The 13,847-nt window shown below is 48.5% G+C and overlaps 1 protein-coding gene across 1 annotated transcript in view; it reads left to right on the forward strand.

Annotated features, from left to right (window-relative positions):
• The window catches only part of Frmd4a (FERM domain containing 4A), a 281,390-nt gene that overhangs the window by 225,076 nt on the left and 42,467 nt on the right, over positions 1-13,847 (forward strand). The window contains exons 12-13 of the mRNA XM_051151329.1: positions 6,154-6,230; positions 10,990-11,128. Of these exons, the coding sequence (XP_051007286.1) occupies positions 6,154-6,230; positions 10,990-11,128 (216 nt within the window). The remainder of the gene's footprint in view (positions 1-6,153; positions 6,231-10,989; positions 11,129-13,847) is intronic.

Below are 13,847 nucleotides of genomic sequence, written 5' to 3' on the forward strand. Positions count from 1 at the left end.
TTCTTGATCAGTGATTGATGGAGAAAGGCCCAGCCCATTATGGGTAGTACCATCTGGACAAGTGGTCCTGTTCATATAAGGAAGCAAACTGAGCAAGCCAGAGTGTGTGGGGGAGGCAGGAGGGAGCCAGTAGGCAGCATTCTTTCATGGCTTCGACCTCAGTTCCTGCTTGGAGTTCCTGCCCTGACTTCCCTCGGTGATGGAGTGCTACCTGGGAGCTGTAATGGAAGCTAGGCCCATTCTCCACGGGTGATTAGTTCATTCCAGAACCTTGGGTTGGTAAACCCCTTACATAAAACGATGCCGTATATTTGCATGCGATCCCTTATGGCCTTGTCTATGCTTTCATTTAAGTTCTTGAGGCAGGGTTTCCCTGTTTAACCCAGACTGGCCTGGAGCTCACTACACTATGCATCCTAATCTGGACACAGACTGGTAGCCATCCTTCTGCCTCTGTCTCTTGAGTACACGCATTACAGGTGTAAGCCAGCACTCCCAGCTTCCCATATGCCTTAACTCAGATCTCTGGGATTTGTAATACCTAATACACTGGAAACGCTATGGAAGTAGTTATGACATAGTATAGATTTGGGAGTCAAGACGGGATAGAGGACAGTCTGTATTATGTATTCAGTACACACACTTTTTTTTTCAAATGCTATCAACCCCTGGGTAGAAAGACAGCAGATGCACATACTGTGGGGTGGAGGGATAGCTGCAGAAATACGTGCTAGGCATCATAGTCTTCCTCTTGCCTAGTAGCATAGCCAGTACCAAACAGACATCCATTAACGTGAATGATGAAGGGGATTAGATTAGGTGGAGGTCGGGAATCAACCTAAAACACAATACTTCTGCTTCCCTTTTCTTTACAAATAAAGTAAAACCTGTTGGCTACCTATGGGAATGTTTAAAACAGACACAAGCTCCAGTTGTTTCTTCCGCATTTGTATACCTACTTCTGTTCTCTTCTAGACTCTTGGATATACATGACCAAATCCTCTGTATGCACAACACTAGGAGACTTCTGTGGCACCTCCATTTGCCGCCTCATTTTTATGTGCCAAATGTAAAGATAAATCCAGGGAAATATGAGTGGTAATGTTTTTGGAAAAGGGAAAGAGCAGAAGTGAAGTTAGGAAGTGGACATTTTTTTGTTCGTCTGTTGTGTTCTGGGCTTGGCAACCATTCCTAACTGTAAGTGTCATCCACTTTGAGAACTTGCCGTGTTTGGAACACACACAGCATAGTTCAGATTGCCGAAGCTGAGCTTTTGAAGGATCGAAAGCATGGTTATTCTTGCTCTTCATCCGGGCTTTGTGGCGTAATAGAAAGAGACCAGGGCAAGAAGTCACAAGGCCCGGGTCCCAACATCAGTCACATACTTAACCTCTGGCAGCTTTTAGTCTCTGTCTACTGGGGCAGCTTCATCTGTGAGAGGAGAAAGAGGTCCAGTTGTCTCATTGGATTCTGTAGAGTGGTCCCTACGGATGGAGCAGGAAGTTACTCAGAAGGGAGGTCATTTACGGGCTCTATGACTCAGCCTCGGGGACAGGAGGAAGACAAAGCTCCCTAAAGTCCTGGGCAAGAATCAGAGTCACTAGGCCGAGCTTCCTCTCAAGTCTTTCTTTCTAAGCCATCCCGACAGCCTGCCCACTACTCTACATGCCATCCCACAGTGCCTCATAAATGCTGGCTGGAAAGGAAGTCCAGTGGAGCCAAGGCCCCTTCCTCCACCACAGCCTCAGTCATGCACAGGATGTGGGAATCCAATGGACTAATAGAAGCCAGGGCCCAGGAGGCTCCTGCTCATTAAGAATTTATAGATTCACATTCAAGGCTCAAAAACAATCCTTATTAGCCACTTTTGTTTGCTCTCTGCAGATAAAAGTTCCCCGTCTCCTTTTTATACAGGAGGGCACTCAGTTTCAGCACAGGAAAGAAGAGAGCCCGTGACCATAGGAAGGCTAAGTCAAAGATCGAAAACCCTTATCAGGGACCATTAGGGTCCCAGTGAAGGTGGCAAACATCATTTTAGTAAAAACTGATTCCCTATAGGTTCTCTAAAATTTGGAGATCTCTTCATTCACTCCTATTACTACGATTCTTGTTATTAGAGACAGGGTCTGGATGTGTGTCTAAGGCTGATCTGATAGGTTCGCATTGTAAGAGCCACCATGCTAGGCCTTTTGCGATTTTATTTCCCATACAAATCCAGACATCTGGCCACTCTTAACCACGGTTATTACTGTCTCTTAGTCTTTGACTAAAGCTGCTGATTACTGAGGCGGTTGTTTTGTAGAGCCTGGATGAAGTTAGAACATCATGCAGGAGAGAAAAACAAAACAACCTGGTGTGGAGCTGCCTTCTCACAGCCACACTGAAACTCATTTGTGAAAAAGCACTCCACTTGTAAAGTTAACCACCCATTAGTGAGTAAGGGCTGTTTGCACTAATTGGTGGACTCCTGGGAAAAGCCACATAGTTAGTGGTTGGAGTAATGGACCAGGTGCCCTTGACTTCTATTTCTGTTCCCTTCAGAAACTTGTTGTGTGGCCCTAGGCAGTTTTCCTTCATTTCTGTGTGCCTTGTATCTTCTCCTCCACCCTCAAGAAAATTCCCACTTTTCCTCCTTCTGCTAAATGAGCAAAGAAAAAGTGTCCCACGGAGCTTTGTGGAGACGGAAGTGGCTTGATTTAACAGGTATTAATCAGTAGAACCCCGACCGTTGATAGAACTACATTGCTGAGCTTATAACTAGCTCCTCGGGCACTGAGCAGCTAAAGTCCTTAGGGAGCTAGCCCAATCATCGCCATCATTGTCAACTGTCTGCTGTGTCCTTATGTGGGGTCCCAAAGCACAGTGATGACTTTACATAGCGGCAGAGGGAGCGGCCCCAGGGGTGATATGTTACCAGTCTAGTAAGAGCTCATCCCTTCCTTTTCATGGGGGTGGGCGGCAGAGGTGGAGGGAGGGGCAGGGGTGAAGGGGGAGACATATAACCAGGCATCTCCTCTTTGCTTATTTCCTTATTGTTTTGTGCTATGCCAGCCTGAAAGCTGAGTATTAAGCAGCCAGGGGCTCTATGAGGTGCAGTGGCACGTGAACAGAGATGCCCCAGACCCCTACGAAGAGCATAGTGCCTTTAGATTAAATGACATACAGCCTTTGCTGCCAGTGGCAGCTGTCTTTGCCCTCTCCACCCCTCAGCCTTCCAATTCCTCCCCCCCCTCCACCCACCCACACACACACCCCAGCAGTGCGTGCTCCCTAGCTCCGCCCCTCTCTTAAGTGAGGAAAGAGATCAGTCAGCAGTGCTGTTGCCTGTGTGCATGTCCTCCTCGTCCATTCTTGGATTCTCTGTATGTCCCCAAGCAGCTGTGTGGGCTAGAAAAACTGCCCACTCGTTCTTTTCCTACTCCCACCTTTTCTTCCCAGTATTTAATTAGCAATATAATAAACCAAAGTAAAGTTGTGTGAAAACAGCTATCAGGGAATCCACTGTTCTGCCCCTGCTACAAAATTTCCTACAGAAAATGCATCACCCCTGGGACACACCCTGGCAGCCGGGACTCACCCTCCTGCAGAGCAGTACTGAGGCAGTGGGCGCCCCGCCCCTCTCCTTGGGCAGCCACCCTGGCTAAAGATGAGGGGCCGCAGCAAGCCCAGATGGTTTTGTTTGGGCCCTTTGGCAGGCACGCAGATCTCCACACGGCACAGCATCAGGGACCACTTAGAGGAAAGGCATGGTTTGTATTTTATATTTTTGCAAGGAGCTGGGGAAAGAAGGAGTTGCCAGGAAAAGCGACCCTCAGAGCAGCGTCATGCTCCGGGATTCTTTATCAGGCCTGGAGGCGCTTGGGGGGGAGGGGAGGCACAAGTGCGGCTTTCTCCTGAGTGGTCTTGCCAGGTGCAGCTCCCTTTCCTCCCAGGGAGGGGTCTACCCTCTCTGGTCTGCACATCGGAGGCAGATGGGGCCCCTTAGCCCCACCCCCACTCCATGCTACTGAGATCAGGACCAGCTAATCATTGGTAGGGCCCATGCAAGACAGATGAAAATCTCAAGATGGCAACAGCAAGTGCCTGTCCTGTACAAGGATCCACTTTGCTTGGCTAGGCAGACAGATGTAGGGTCTAAGGAGGACAACTTTTTCTGTGGAGGGGGAGGGGGATAGGCCTTTGAACTTACTGTAAGATTTCCAGCACACACATAATTTTTTTTTTTTAAGCTCCAAGTCAAAACTTGGGAAATTTAAGACCAGAACTCTGGTGGTTCTGCAGTTATGCTCTCTCACTTGCTAGGATCTGAAAGCATTAAGAACGTAAGGAAAACACAGTGAGATCTGTGTTTGTTAACTACTTGTTTATACCATTGCCAAATCCAGGACCTGCTGTGGTTGACCAATCTCTCAGAGGCTGGATTGCTACAAATTACTTAAGGCCTTCAGACTCTAAAGCCTCTGTGGTCTTGCCATGCCGCCGTTCTGTAGGTTATGCATAAGGCTAAAGTCATAGAGCCTAGTTGTTTTTGGTGTTTATATGGCTGTGGTGACATTTAGGTGAGCTATCTATACCCAACAAGTGGGTATCAGACTCAAAGTGTCTTCAGTGAGGGATTCATGGTGGCAGAGCACCCACTGGCTGAGCCATAGTTCTGTGTGCTTAAGTGACAAAAACTCCACTAAGGCATGATAAACACGGAGCCAGTGCAAGACTTTGGGACTTTGGGTGACATGATTTTCTTGTCATGCCCCTCCACTCAGATCTTCAGAAACAAAAGAGCCTCCAGTCTCTGGCTTCAGAGTGGGATGCACTGTGGGTGCAGGGGTGGCTCCTAACCCTGGCTCTTCTGGTTCCCTGTGCAGACAAAATCATTTAGAATTACTCTTGGAGAGCATGAAGAAGAGAGAATGCAGCCACTCTGAAAACCGGTTTAATTGCAGGCCCGTTTCACTTGGGTGGTAAATCCACTGGCCAAACATTGACTAACTGTGCTCTGAGCCTGGAGAAAATGGGGCTCATGGAACGCAGGGAAATGGCCTTCGTGGATGAGAGGTGGGTGCTGGAATACAGAGCTGGCAACTCAGTCACAGAGTAGACGAAAGGGGGATTACAGGGAAGAATCAGCCATTCTCACTCACCCCCCCAACCCCCCACCCCCGGGAATGGCAAGAACAGACACCCTGCTTTACTCTGGAGCAAAGCAAACTCACTTTCTAAGTGTATAGAAGGAAATGGAAACCCGATGAACGTAATAAATGCAAACGCCGCGTGTAAACAGAGCGCTAGCCCTCTGGTGACATTCCCCAGACCGCTAAGTGACTTTCACTTTCATCCAGAAAAAGGCACACCACTTCTAAAGCAATCGGAAGCCGCCCCAATTGCCTCCCAACCTCAAGATCAGCTTCTTTCACTCCTGGAGTTCCCTGCTCCTGTTGCTGGCCAAGCAAGACTGCGGTCTCCCCACAGGACAGAACTCTTGCTCTCCCTCCTTCCCCCTTTGTGCTGAAAAAGAAAGGAAGAAAAAGAAAAAGCATGACAAATATGCTCTGTGAGCATGAGTCGCCGCCTGCCCTCAACTCTGGTCGCAGCAGCCTCCGCCCTCCAGTGAGTGAGGATGTCTGAGGCTCTTGCACATTAGCGGCAGGAAGTGGAGTCCCGAAGGGAGGCTGGGAATTTGAACGCCTTCCCATTTCAGCACTCGAGGGGAGGAAGCGCTGCTCAGTCCTCCGCGCCGCGCACAGATGGCTACCTCTCCCTCCTGAGCGCTGTGTTCCCGGGCTCCGATCCTCTCCTCCCTCCTCTTGGCTCCCCGCCCCCACGCCCTCTCCCTCTCCTTGGAGGGAAAAGTCCGCGGAGCCGGGAACTGTCTTGGAGAATTCAACAAAGGCGCGAGCCAGAGGGGGAACAAACTTGAAAAAGAACTTGTTTTGTGCCTGTTAAGAAATCTGCAGGAAAATCTACACCCACTGGGGTGTGTTTGTGTTTGTGTGTATGTGTGTTTCAAGCAATAGTAGTAGGTAGGCTACCCGGAGGAGGCACCAAGAAACTGTAAGGTCTCTACTTTGATAAGGAAATTCTCAGCTGTTGAAGTTAATCAGCAAAGAAGAGAAAGCGCAACTCTTGAATTTAAACTGCGTTGTTTTCCACCAGATATTTCAATGGAGACAGTTGGAGAATCTGTATTTCAGGGAAAAGAAGTTTTCCGTGGAAGTTCATGACCCCCGCAGGTAAGCCTGAAAAGCCTTTTTTTTTTTTTTTTTTTTTTTTTTTTTTTTTTTTAAGAGTGTGTGGCATACTATGTGTATATTGGTTTTTGTGTTGTCCTGATGGTTCGTGTGCATGGCCAGTTTGGGGTGAGGGGAGGGAGGGATGGTGAATCACGGAGAGCAGAGTTCATGTCAGACAAAAAAAGCTTTGTGATGATAAAGGAAAAGTGTGTGAGAGAGAGAGAGAGAGAGAGAGAGAGAGAGAGAGAGAGAGAGAGAGAGAGAGAGAGAGCACACGCAGAGATGCTGGAGGAAGCATTTTGTGGAACTTTGGAACAACATTGAGTTATGTGGAGACATTGCCCTCCTGACAGGCAATGAAAGGCTTCCTTGCCAGAGGTGCTGAGCCTATTTCAGGCAGGAAGGTGGACGCTGAAAGACATCTGTCCCCAGCGTGGTTAGGCTCATGTGTTTTGGTCTGGGAGCTTGGCGTTTTCGATGTTAGCACTGTAGGTGGACGCAAAATAAATGCAGCGGCTCTTTCTCCTTCTTCCTACATTGTACTAGAGACTACCAGCCTTAAAAACCTGTGTTCCGAGTTGGATGCCAGACAATACATTGGGTTCCAGTTTGGAATGCAGAGAGCCCTGCAGGGAAGGAGTCTGGGCACCATCTACCCGTGCTTTTCCTCGTTGTCTGTTGGCAATCCTAGAGTTGCACCAGCCCATAGGCAGCAGCAGCATCCCCTACGCCACGCCTGACACCTAAGAAGAAATTGCTGTCTGCAGGTCCAGACGCAGATTGACAGGAAAAGTAGGCCAGCCTGGGAAGACACTTAAATAGATCAGATGTGCTCAAGGAGCCAATGTAGGTCCTGGTCCTGGTCCTGTTCACACCCAGCCCTGGACTTAGGAGGGGGTGCTGGCAGCAACCCCACCTTGCACAAGGCTTCTGAGTGTCCTCGAGGGAGCTGGGGACTCAGGATAAGACACTGCCTCCAAGCAGAAGGCTGAGGTTTGTGCAGGAGCCCTCATGCCTGCTGCTGCTGCTGCTGCTGCTGCTGCTGCTGCTGATAACCCAGCTGTGTTGTGTACCGCCTTGTAATCTACACAGAACAGCCTCCTCCTGTAGGCCAGAGTTTATCCCTGCCCCGCAGTTGCTTTGAGACTAGCAACCAGAGAACAGAAGGTTCCAGAGTGTCTGAGACTCTGCAGTCAGGTGCAGAGGGTAACAGGAAGCAAGAGGGTGGCTTGTTCAGTGGTTCTCAGGAGCCTGGGATGCATTTCAGGGTCTAAAGACCCCCTCCACCACAGAGCACAGGCCAAGGAGGGGCAGGTGGGTGCCAAAAATAATAATCCAGCCAGAGGAGAAAAACTCACTGCTGTTTTTCCAGGTGAACTTATGTCAGACTGAGATTCATAGACATATGGGAGGAAAGGAAGCCAAAGTGCAAAAAGGGGTGAAATGGATTCTACAGCATGGGCCATATATATACAGAAAGGGATGCCTAGCAGAGGAGGAAAAAAAAAGAACATATGTAGGCCTGAGCTCAGGGAATAAGCCGGCTCCATGGCTCTGCTCGGCTTGTGCTGGGGTAAATGTTTTCGTTGTGTGTGTGTATGTATGTGTGTGTGTGTGTTCGTGTTCCTTCTGTGTCTGTGATCTCCTCAGTGATGCAATTACTAAATTCTTTTTACTTTGCCAAGGTCTAGGGATATAGAAAAGGCATCTAACACCATGAACACCAGATAGTGAGCTTTTGGCTCTAATATTTAGGAAAAGTGATCCATCTGATATGTGTTTTGAGAACTTCTCTGTTCTTCTCTGCTTGATATGATAGGTTAAAAAAAGACTGTGTCAGCATTCCCCCTTCCCCGCACCCCACCGTAGGCACTTTCAGCAAAGCTGGGGAAACCAGATGGGGTTTGCCAGGTGTGCTCACTTAAATCAAGGCCCAGAAATGGGTTGTGGATAGCTAGCATATGGTACAGGCTAGATTTGAACCCTAGAAATCTGAGGCCAGAGCTCATGAACGTTAGTGCTACAGCACGTGCCAGGCCAAGTGGTATGAACCAAAGTGCCGAGTGACATGGACACCAAAAGCCCCGCTGCTGATGCACGGTTTCCCAAGGGGGAAAGATCTGAGCTGAAACCCATGGGGTTACTCGGATCAAAGCCAGAAGGTGAGCCCTCAGGGAATATGGACAACTGACGTAATGAGAGGAGGGAGGGTTCTCTGTGGACAGAAAAGCCCAAAAATGGCAGTCTGAGCTCAGAGTATGACCATCTATCTTCTCTGAGGAAAAGTAGCTCTGAGGCCACCATGACAGGAGCATCACTTGGGGCCAAGACTACTTTCTAGGCAGATGGGACAGATACAACCCCAACCTCTCTTTCCCTACTGTGCCTGTCCTGTGGAGCACAGGATCTGTGGTGGGCTTCACCCCCCCCCCCAATCCCCTCACACCCACCCCATCTACTCAGTTCTTACCTCCCCTCGCTTCTGTCATTCTCCTGGTTAAGCAAACCCTGACCCATTGATAAAGTTTAGGTGAAGCAAAAGTTGAGGTGGGAAGGGCTGCGAGGGAGATGAGAGAGGAGATAAGTCCCTAATGGAGCAGGAGAGAAACCAGAGCCTCCGATGAACATCTTCCCATGAAACTGACTTCCCAGACCTGATAAACCGCTCAAGCCTTCCTTACTCGGGCGACCTGGATCTTACAACTCTCCCCACCTTTATAAAAGTACACTTCAAGTCACTTTTTTTACCTACTTTACTTTTCCTAGAAAAAAAATGTTTTTTCATTTACTCCCAGACAAACTAGGAGTTCATGTAGCAGCTACTTTGATTCCCCTGTGGCCTGTGGGAGGAGGGAATGGTAGATGGGGGGGAGGATGGTTGGGGGGATGGATGGACACGACTTTCCTCTCTCTGCCTCCTTTTCAGTTTCTCCCCACAGAGCTGTTTTATTCACTGACATTTTTTCTCCCTTTAGTGTGACCCAAACTGAGGTGGGGGGGGGGGGCACCCAACCTGCCTAGTATCAGATTTCTAACCACCAAATTTAAATTTCCCTTTAAATGTGGGCATGAAGAAGCCCCCACTGTTAAATCTTCAGCTTTTAAAGGAAAATAGAGTATAGAAAAATGGGGAAATGCTATTCATAAGTCCTGAAGAGTCTACAGGTCTTCCAAGTTAGATATTTTCTTCTTAAAACCATTGACATTTCTTCTGACACACAGATCAAGTGCCCCAGTCCCACCCCAACCTGCCCCTGCCTCTCCCTCACTCCTCTTTTGGTATGTACGATGAGTGTGTTTGTGAGTGGGCTCCACAGCACACAAGTAGAGGTCAGAGGTCCTATCGCCTACCTTGCTTGAGACAAGGGCTTGTGTTCTCTGCTAGTCATGCGGGGCTGACTGACACAAACACTTTCAGAGAGATGATTGGCCCTTCTCTCTTCCCATCTCACACAAGAACACTGGGATGACAGGTGTACATGCCATGGCATCCAACTTAATGGGGCATCTGGGGACCCAAACCCAGCTCCTCATATTTGGCAGGCTAAGAGCTTTACCCACTGAGTCATCTTCGCAGCCACGCTTCCCTCCCCCTCCCCCAAAACAAATTTTAAAATATTTTAAAATATCAAATTACATTTATGTTTGTGTATACATATACATGTTGCCTTTGTGAGCATGTGTATACGCATGTGTGCATGTGCATGTATATGTGCGTGTGCATGCATGTGTGTGTGTGTGTGTATGAGAGAGAGAGACAGAGAGACAGAGACAGAGAGAGACAGAGAGAGACAGAGAGACAGACAGACAGGCAGACAGAGGACAACTTGCAGGAGTCATTTCTCTCCTTATATCATGTGGTTCCAAAGGATCAACCTCAGGTCACCTGGTTGGTAACAAGTCATCTCTCTGGCCCTGTTCTCAGATGTAGTCAGTGTGTCCTATAGAATGTGCTTCACAGACACTGATGATGGTGGCACACACCTTTAATCCCAGCCCTCGGGAGGGAGATGCAGGCGGGCCTCTGTGAGTCAGAGGCTAACCTGGTCTACAGAGTTATTCCAGGCCAGCCAGGGCTACACACAGAAACCCTGTCTCAAAACAAAACAAAACAAAACAAAACAAAAACATAAAATCAAAAGCAAAACAACAACAAAAGAGAATGTGGCCCTACAAGTCTTTTATTTCTACCCAAACAGCATTAATGTGTTGAGACGGAAGCTTTCCATTTTTGCTTTTAAACTCCACTTGCCTCTCTCTACTCCATAAATACTCCAATTCGAATTATGCTACACAGAGTGTAGGGGGAGTGACTGGCTCCCCTTTTCTTCACCTTCCCTTGCAAATGTATCTGTCCTGGATTACCAGACCTTCCAGGGAACAGCTATCTAGTTAGAGCAATGCAGGAAGTCCTACCATGTAGGAAGTGCACGGGGCTGTGGAGATGAGGGGAGAATCACCCATCTTCACCACAGGCAGCAGCTCCTGGTTAATGAAGAGCATCAAAGGCTTTTCCTGCCTCCGAGGTTTGTCTTGACTCTATGCCAGGAGTTGAAGATCAAAAAGTGACCCAGAGTGACCCATCTTGTCTTGGGGCTAAATGCTTGAGGACTCGGTTTCTATACACAGTTTGGTCAGTGTCTATGTCCCTGTATGCTGTGTTTCTATGTGAGTTCCTCTGTCCCCTCCATGTCACTGGGCTCTCCCTTAAAGCTGTGTGATGAATGATTTCTCAAGGTTGGGGTTCTTGCTTTTCCAGGGCCTCAGTGACCAGGAGGACTTTTGGGCACAGTGGCATTGCCGTGCACACGTGGTATGCATGTCCAGCATTAATCAAGTCCATTTGGGCGATGGCGATTAGCCAACATCAGTTCTATCTGGACAGAAAGCAAAGTAAGGTAAGTCACCAGCCCTTCCAGTTAGGCAGCTAATTAGGCATCAAAGCAGTTGTTTATATGGGAATTTGATGAGTGGGGATGGAGGGGCTGTGCTCTTGGCTTGAAACCTATCTGGGTAAAGGCTTACCTCTTAGGGCTACAGCTAACCATTAAGAGGCCATGCTGGGTGCTACTTGGCAGGGTACAACCCAGCCAGCACCAGAGGTGTTCAAGCCCCAGGTATAGGGATTCTGAACATACTTTTGGGGGGCTCTGGAGAGCTCTCAAACCCTTACTGATGTTTAAACAGTGGTATATTGTTTTCTTTGGAGGGGTGGGGGGGGTGGCAGATAACCATCCTCAACAAAGAGACAAGACTAACCACTTAGGGAAATTGCTGTGAAAAGCCCTCCAGGCTTTTCCAACTGCCAGCCCTGTTTTTAAAACATAAAACTGGAAAAGTGAAAAGGAAAACAAAACAAAAGCAGCAGTTCTCATTTGCCTCCAGGTAGACCTGGAGCCCAGCCGGGGCTTTGGGAACCTGCCATCTTTGTGCCCAGGATATCAGCATCCCCCACCCCCACCCCCACCCCACCCAAGTCCAGACAGCCAGCTGTGCTTTCTGGTGGGTGAGAGGATGATGTGCTCTTGGTTCACACACAGCTTATAGCAACACTCTGGCCTCCCTCCCTCCCTCCTCTTCCAGGGACCCCACAGGCCACTCCTATTCAAGGTATCTCAGAAGGGCCCCTGCCTGCCAGAAGTGGCTGTCAGCTTGTGTTAGGATTCTGCAGGCTTCAGGTGATGGAACACTGGGCAAGACCAGCCTTGGCCCCTCTTGTGGCTCCCACCAGGTGCAGGAAGTTGCCTCCCCTTGTGTGTTCTCAGGGGCAGGTGGCATTTAATGGACTGGGATGCTTGAATTGTCGCCCTCTTGGCTCTTTGTTCCTTTATTGTGGGGTTTCTTTTTCCTCTGGAGGAGAAAGCAGGAATTGAAAGTGAGGTAAGCTGAAGATAGTAAGGGGAACCAGCAAGAATGAAACCATTCTCCCAGGTCAGTTCCAAGTCGGGGCCTGTCCCATGTCATAGCCACTGTCTGCTTTGTAAAGCACTGATTACTTTTCAGAGTCTTTCTGGCCTCTTTAGTTGGTCACTTCTGGGATGACAAGAGTCCAGAGATGTGTGTGGTTGTTCTTGTGGCTCAAAATCCTGAGAGTATTCTACGGTCTTCTACTGATGATGGGGCCTTGGCACAAGCCTTCGGAGCTTGACTAGATCATAAGAAACAGGGCCACAGGGGCTTGACTCGTGTTAGATGCTGAGACAGTGGGTGGGGGCCTGGTGCCCTGCTCTCCAGTAGAGAAAGTTGGAGGTCAATGCCTACAAACATTGATTTCAGCCTGTGTTGCTTGCTGGTGGGTAGTGACCGTTGGAAGCCTGACCATTTCTCCTGAATCCCAGTCAGTGACTCTTGAGGGCAGGACCCTACCCCACCCCACATTCTAACACGTTAGTCCAGCAATGGGGACAGGAAGTAGCCTATTTCACAGGCTAGAGCAGTGTCAGCAGCTTGGGGTTCTTCTTCCCCTGCTGGTTTTCTGGGGTTTTTTTTCCCAGTTTCCTGGGTGTCTCATACAGCCTATTCTCAGGGTTCTTTGAAAAAAATGGCCATATTTGCCTATGAAGGCTTGTTTAAGAAACTTCAGCTGGCCACGGATACAGTAAGTGAAGCCCAGGAAGAAATGACCACCAGTTATTTGTTAAACAGGAAGCATTTTTTTTTAAAAGAGACAAACCCAGGGTTTGGGAGATGGCTCAATATTTAAGAGTACTGGCTGCTCTTCCAGAATACCCAGGTTCAAGTCCCAGCACCCACACGGCAGTTCATAGCTGCCTATGACTCCAGTTCCAGGGGGTCGGCAACCTCAACACAGACATGTATGCAGGTAATACACCAAGGTACTTAAAATAAAAATAAATTGTTAAGGAGAGAGAGAAGCCCAGCTGCAGGAGGTGGCCCACACCTGTTAATTCTAACTCTTGAGAGGCAGACTGCTGCTTCAGGACTAGCCTAATCTGTACAGAGAGTTCCAGACAAGCCAAGGCTACTTATTTAGTGAGACTCTGCCTGCCCCGCCCCCCCAAAAAAGTAAAAGCAAAGACCAAAAGCATAAGAAAGCTCTCAGTTTTCCTTGTCAGCTAACTCTGAAGGATAAAAGAATATAGCCAAATTTCCAAGAGGCATAGAACTCTACCCAAGAGTCTTTACATGGCCACAAGAGCCCTGGCTATGTATCGGACAAGAAATGTTTGTATTCTTGTAGTACTAGGAACTGAACCTAGGATCTTGCTGCTAAGCAGGTGTTCCACCACCAAGCTACGTTCTTAGGCCTCCATGTCTCCTGGGAGCCAATTCTTTAATCTTACAGACAGATGAGGACATGTTCCTCTGACCACTTCCCAGCTCTGCGGCCTGGGTAGGCTTCTTATCACGCATGCTTTGCTTTCTCCAATTAGAGGGGGGAAAAAAGGAATTCCTTGACCAAGATTAGTGGTTGGCAAAATAACATGATGTTTGTGAAACTGCTTTAGGAAATATGTACTTTGGAAACTTGTGTCTTATCAATTAACATCACGATGAGGTTAACACATTCCCCTGTCCAATGCTGCACTGAGTTTGAACTTTCTGAGAAGACCCCACATAAATCAGAGATGGTGAAACCCTCCGTAGGAACTGGGC

This window comes from Acomys russatus, chromosome 9 (assembly GCF_903995435.1).
Source record: "Acomys russatus chromosome 9, mAcoRus1.1, whole genome shotgun sequence".
Lineage (NCBI taxonomy): Eukaryota > Metazoa > Chordata > Mammalia > Rodentia > Muridae > Acomys > Acomys russatus.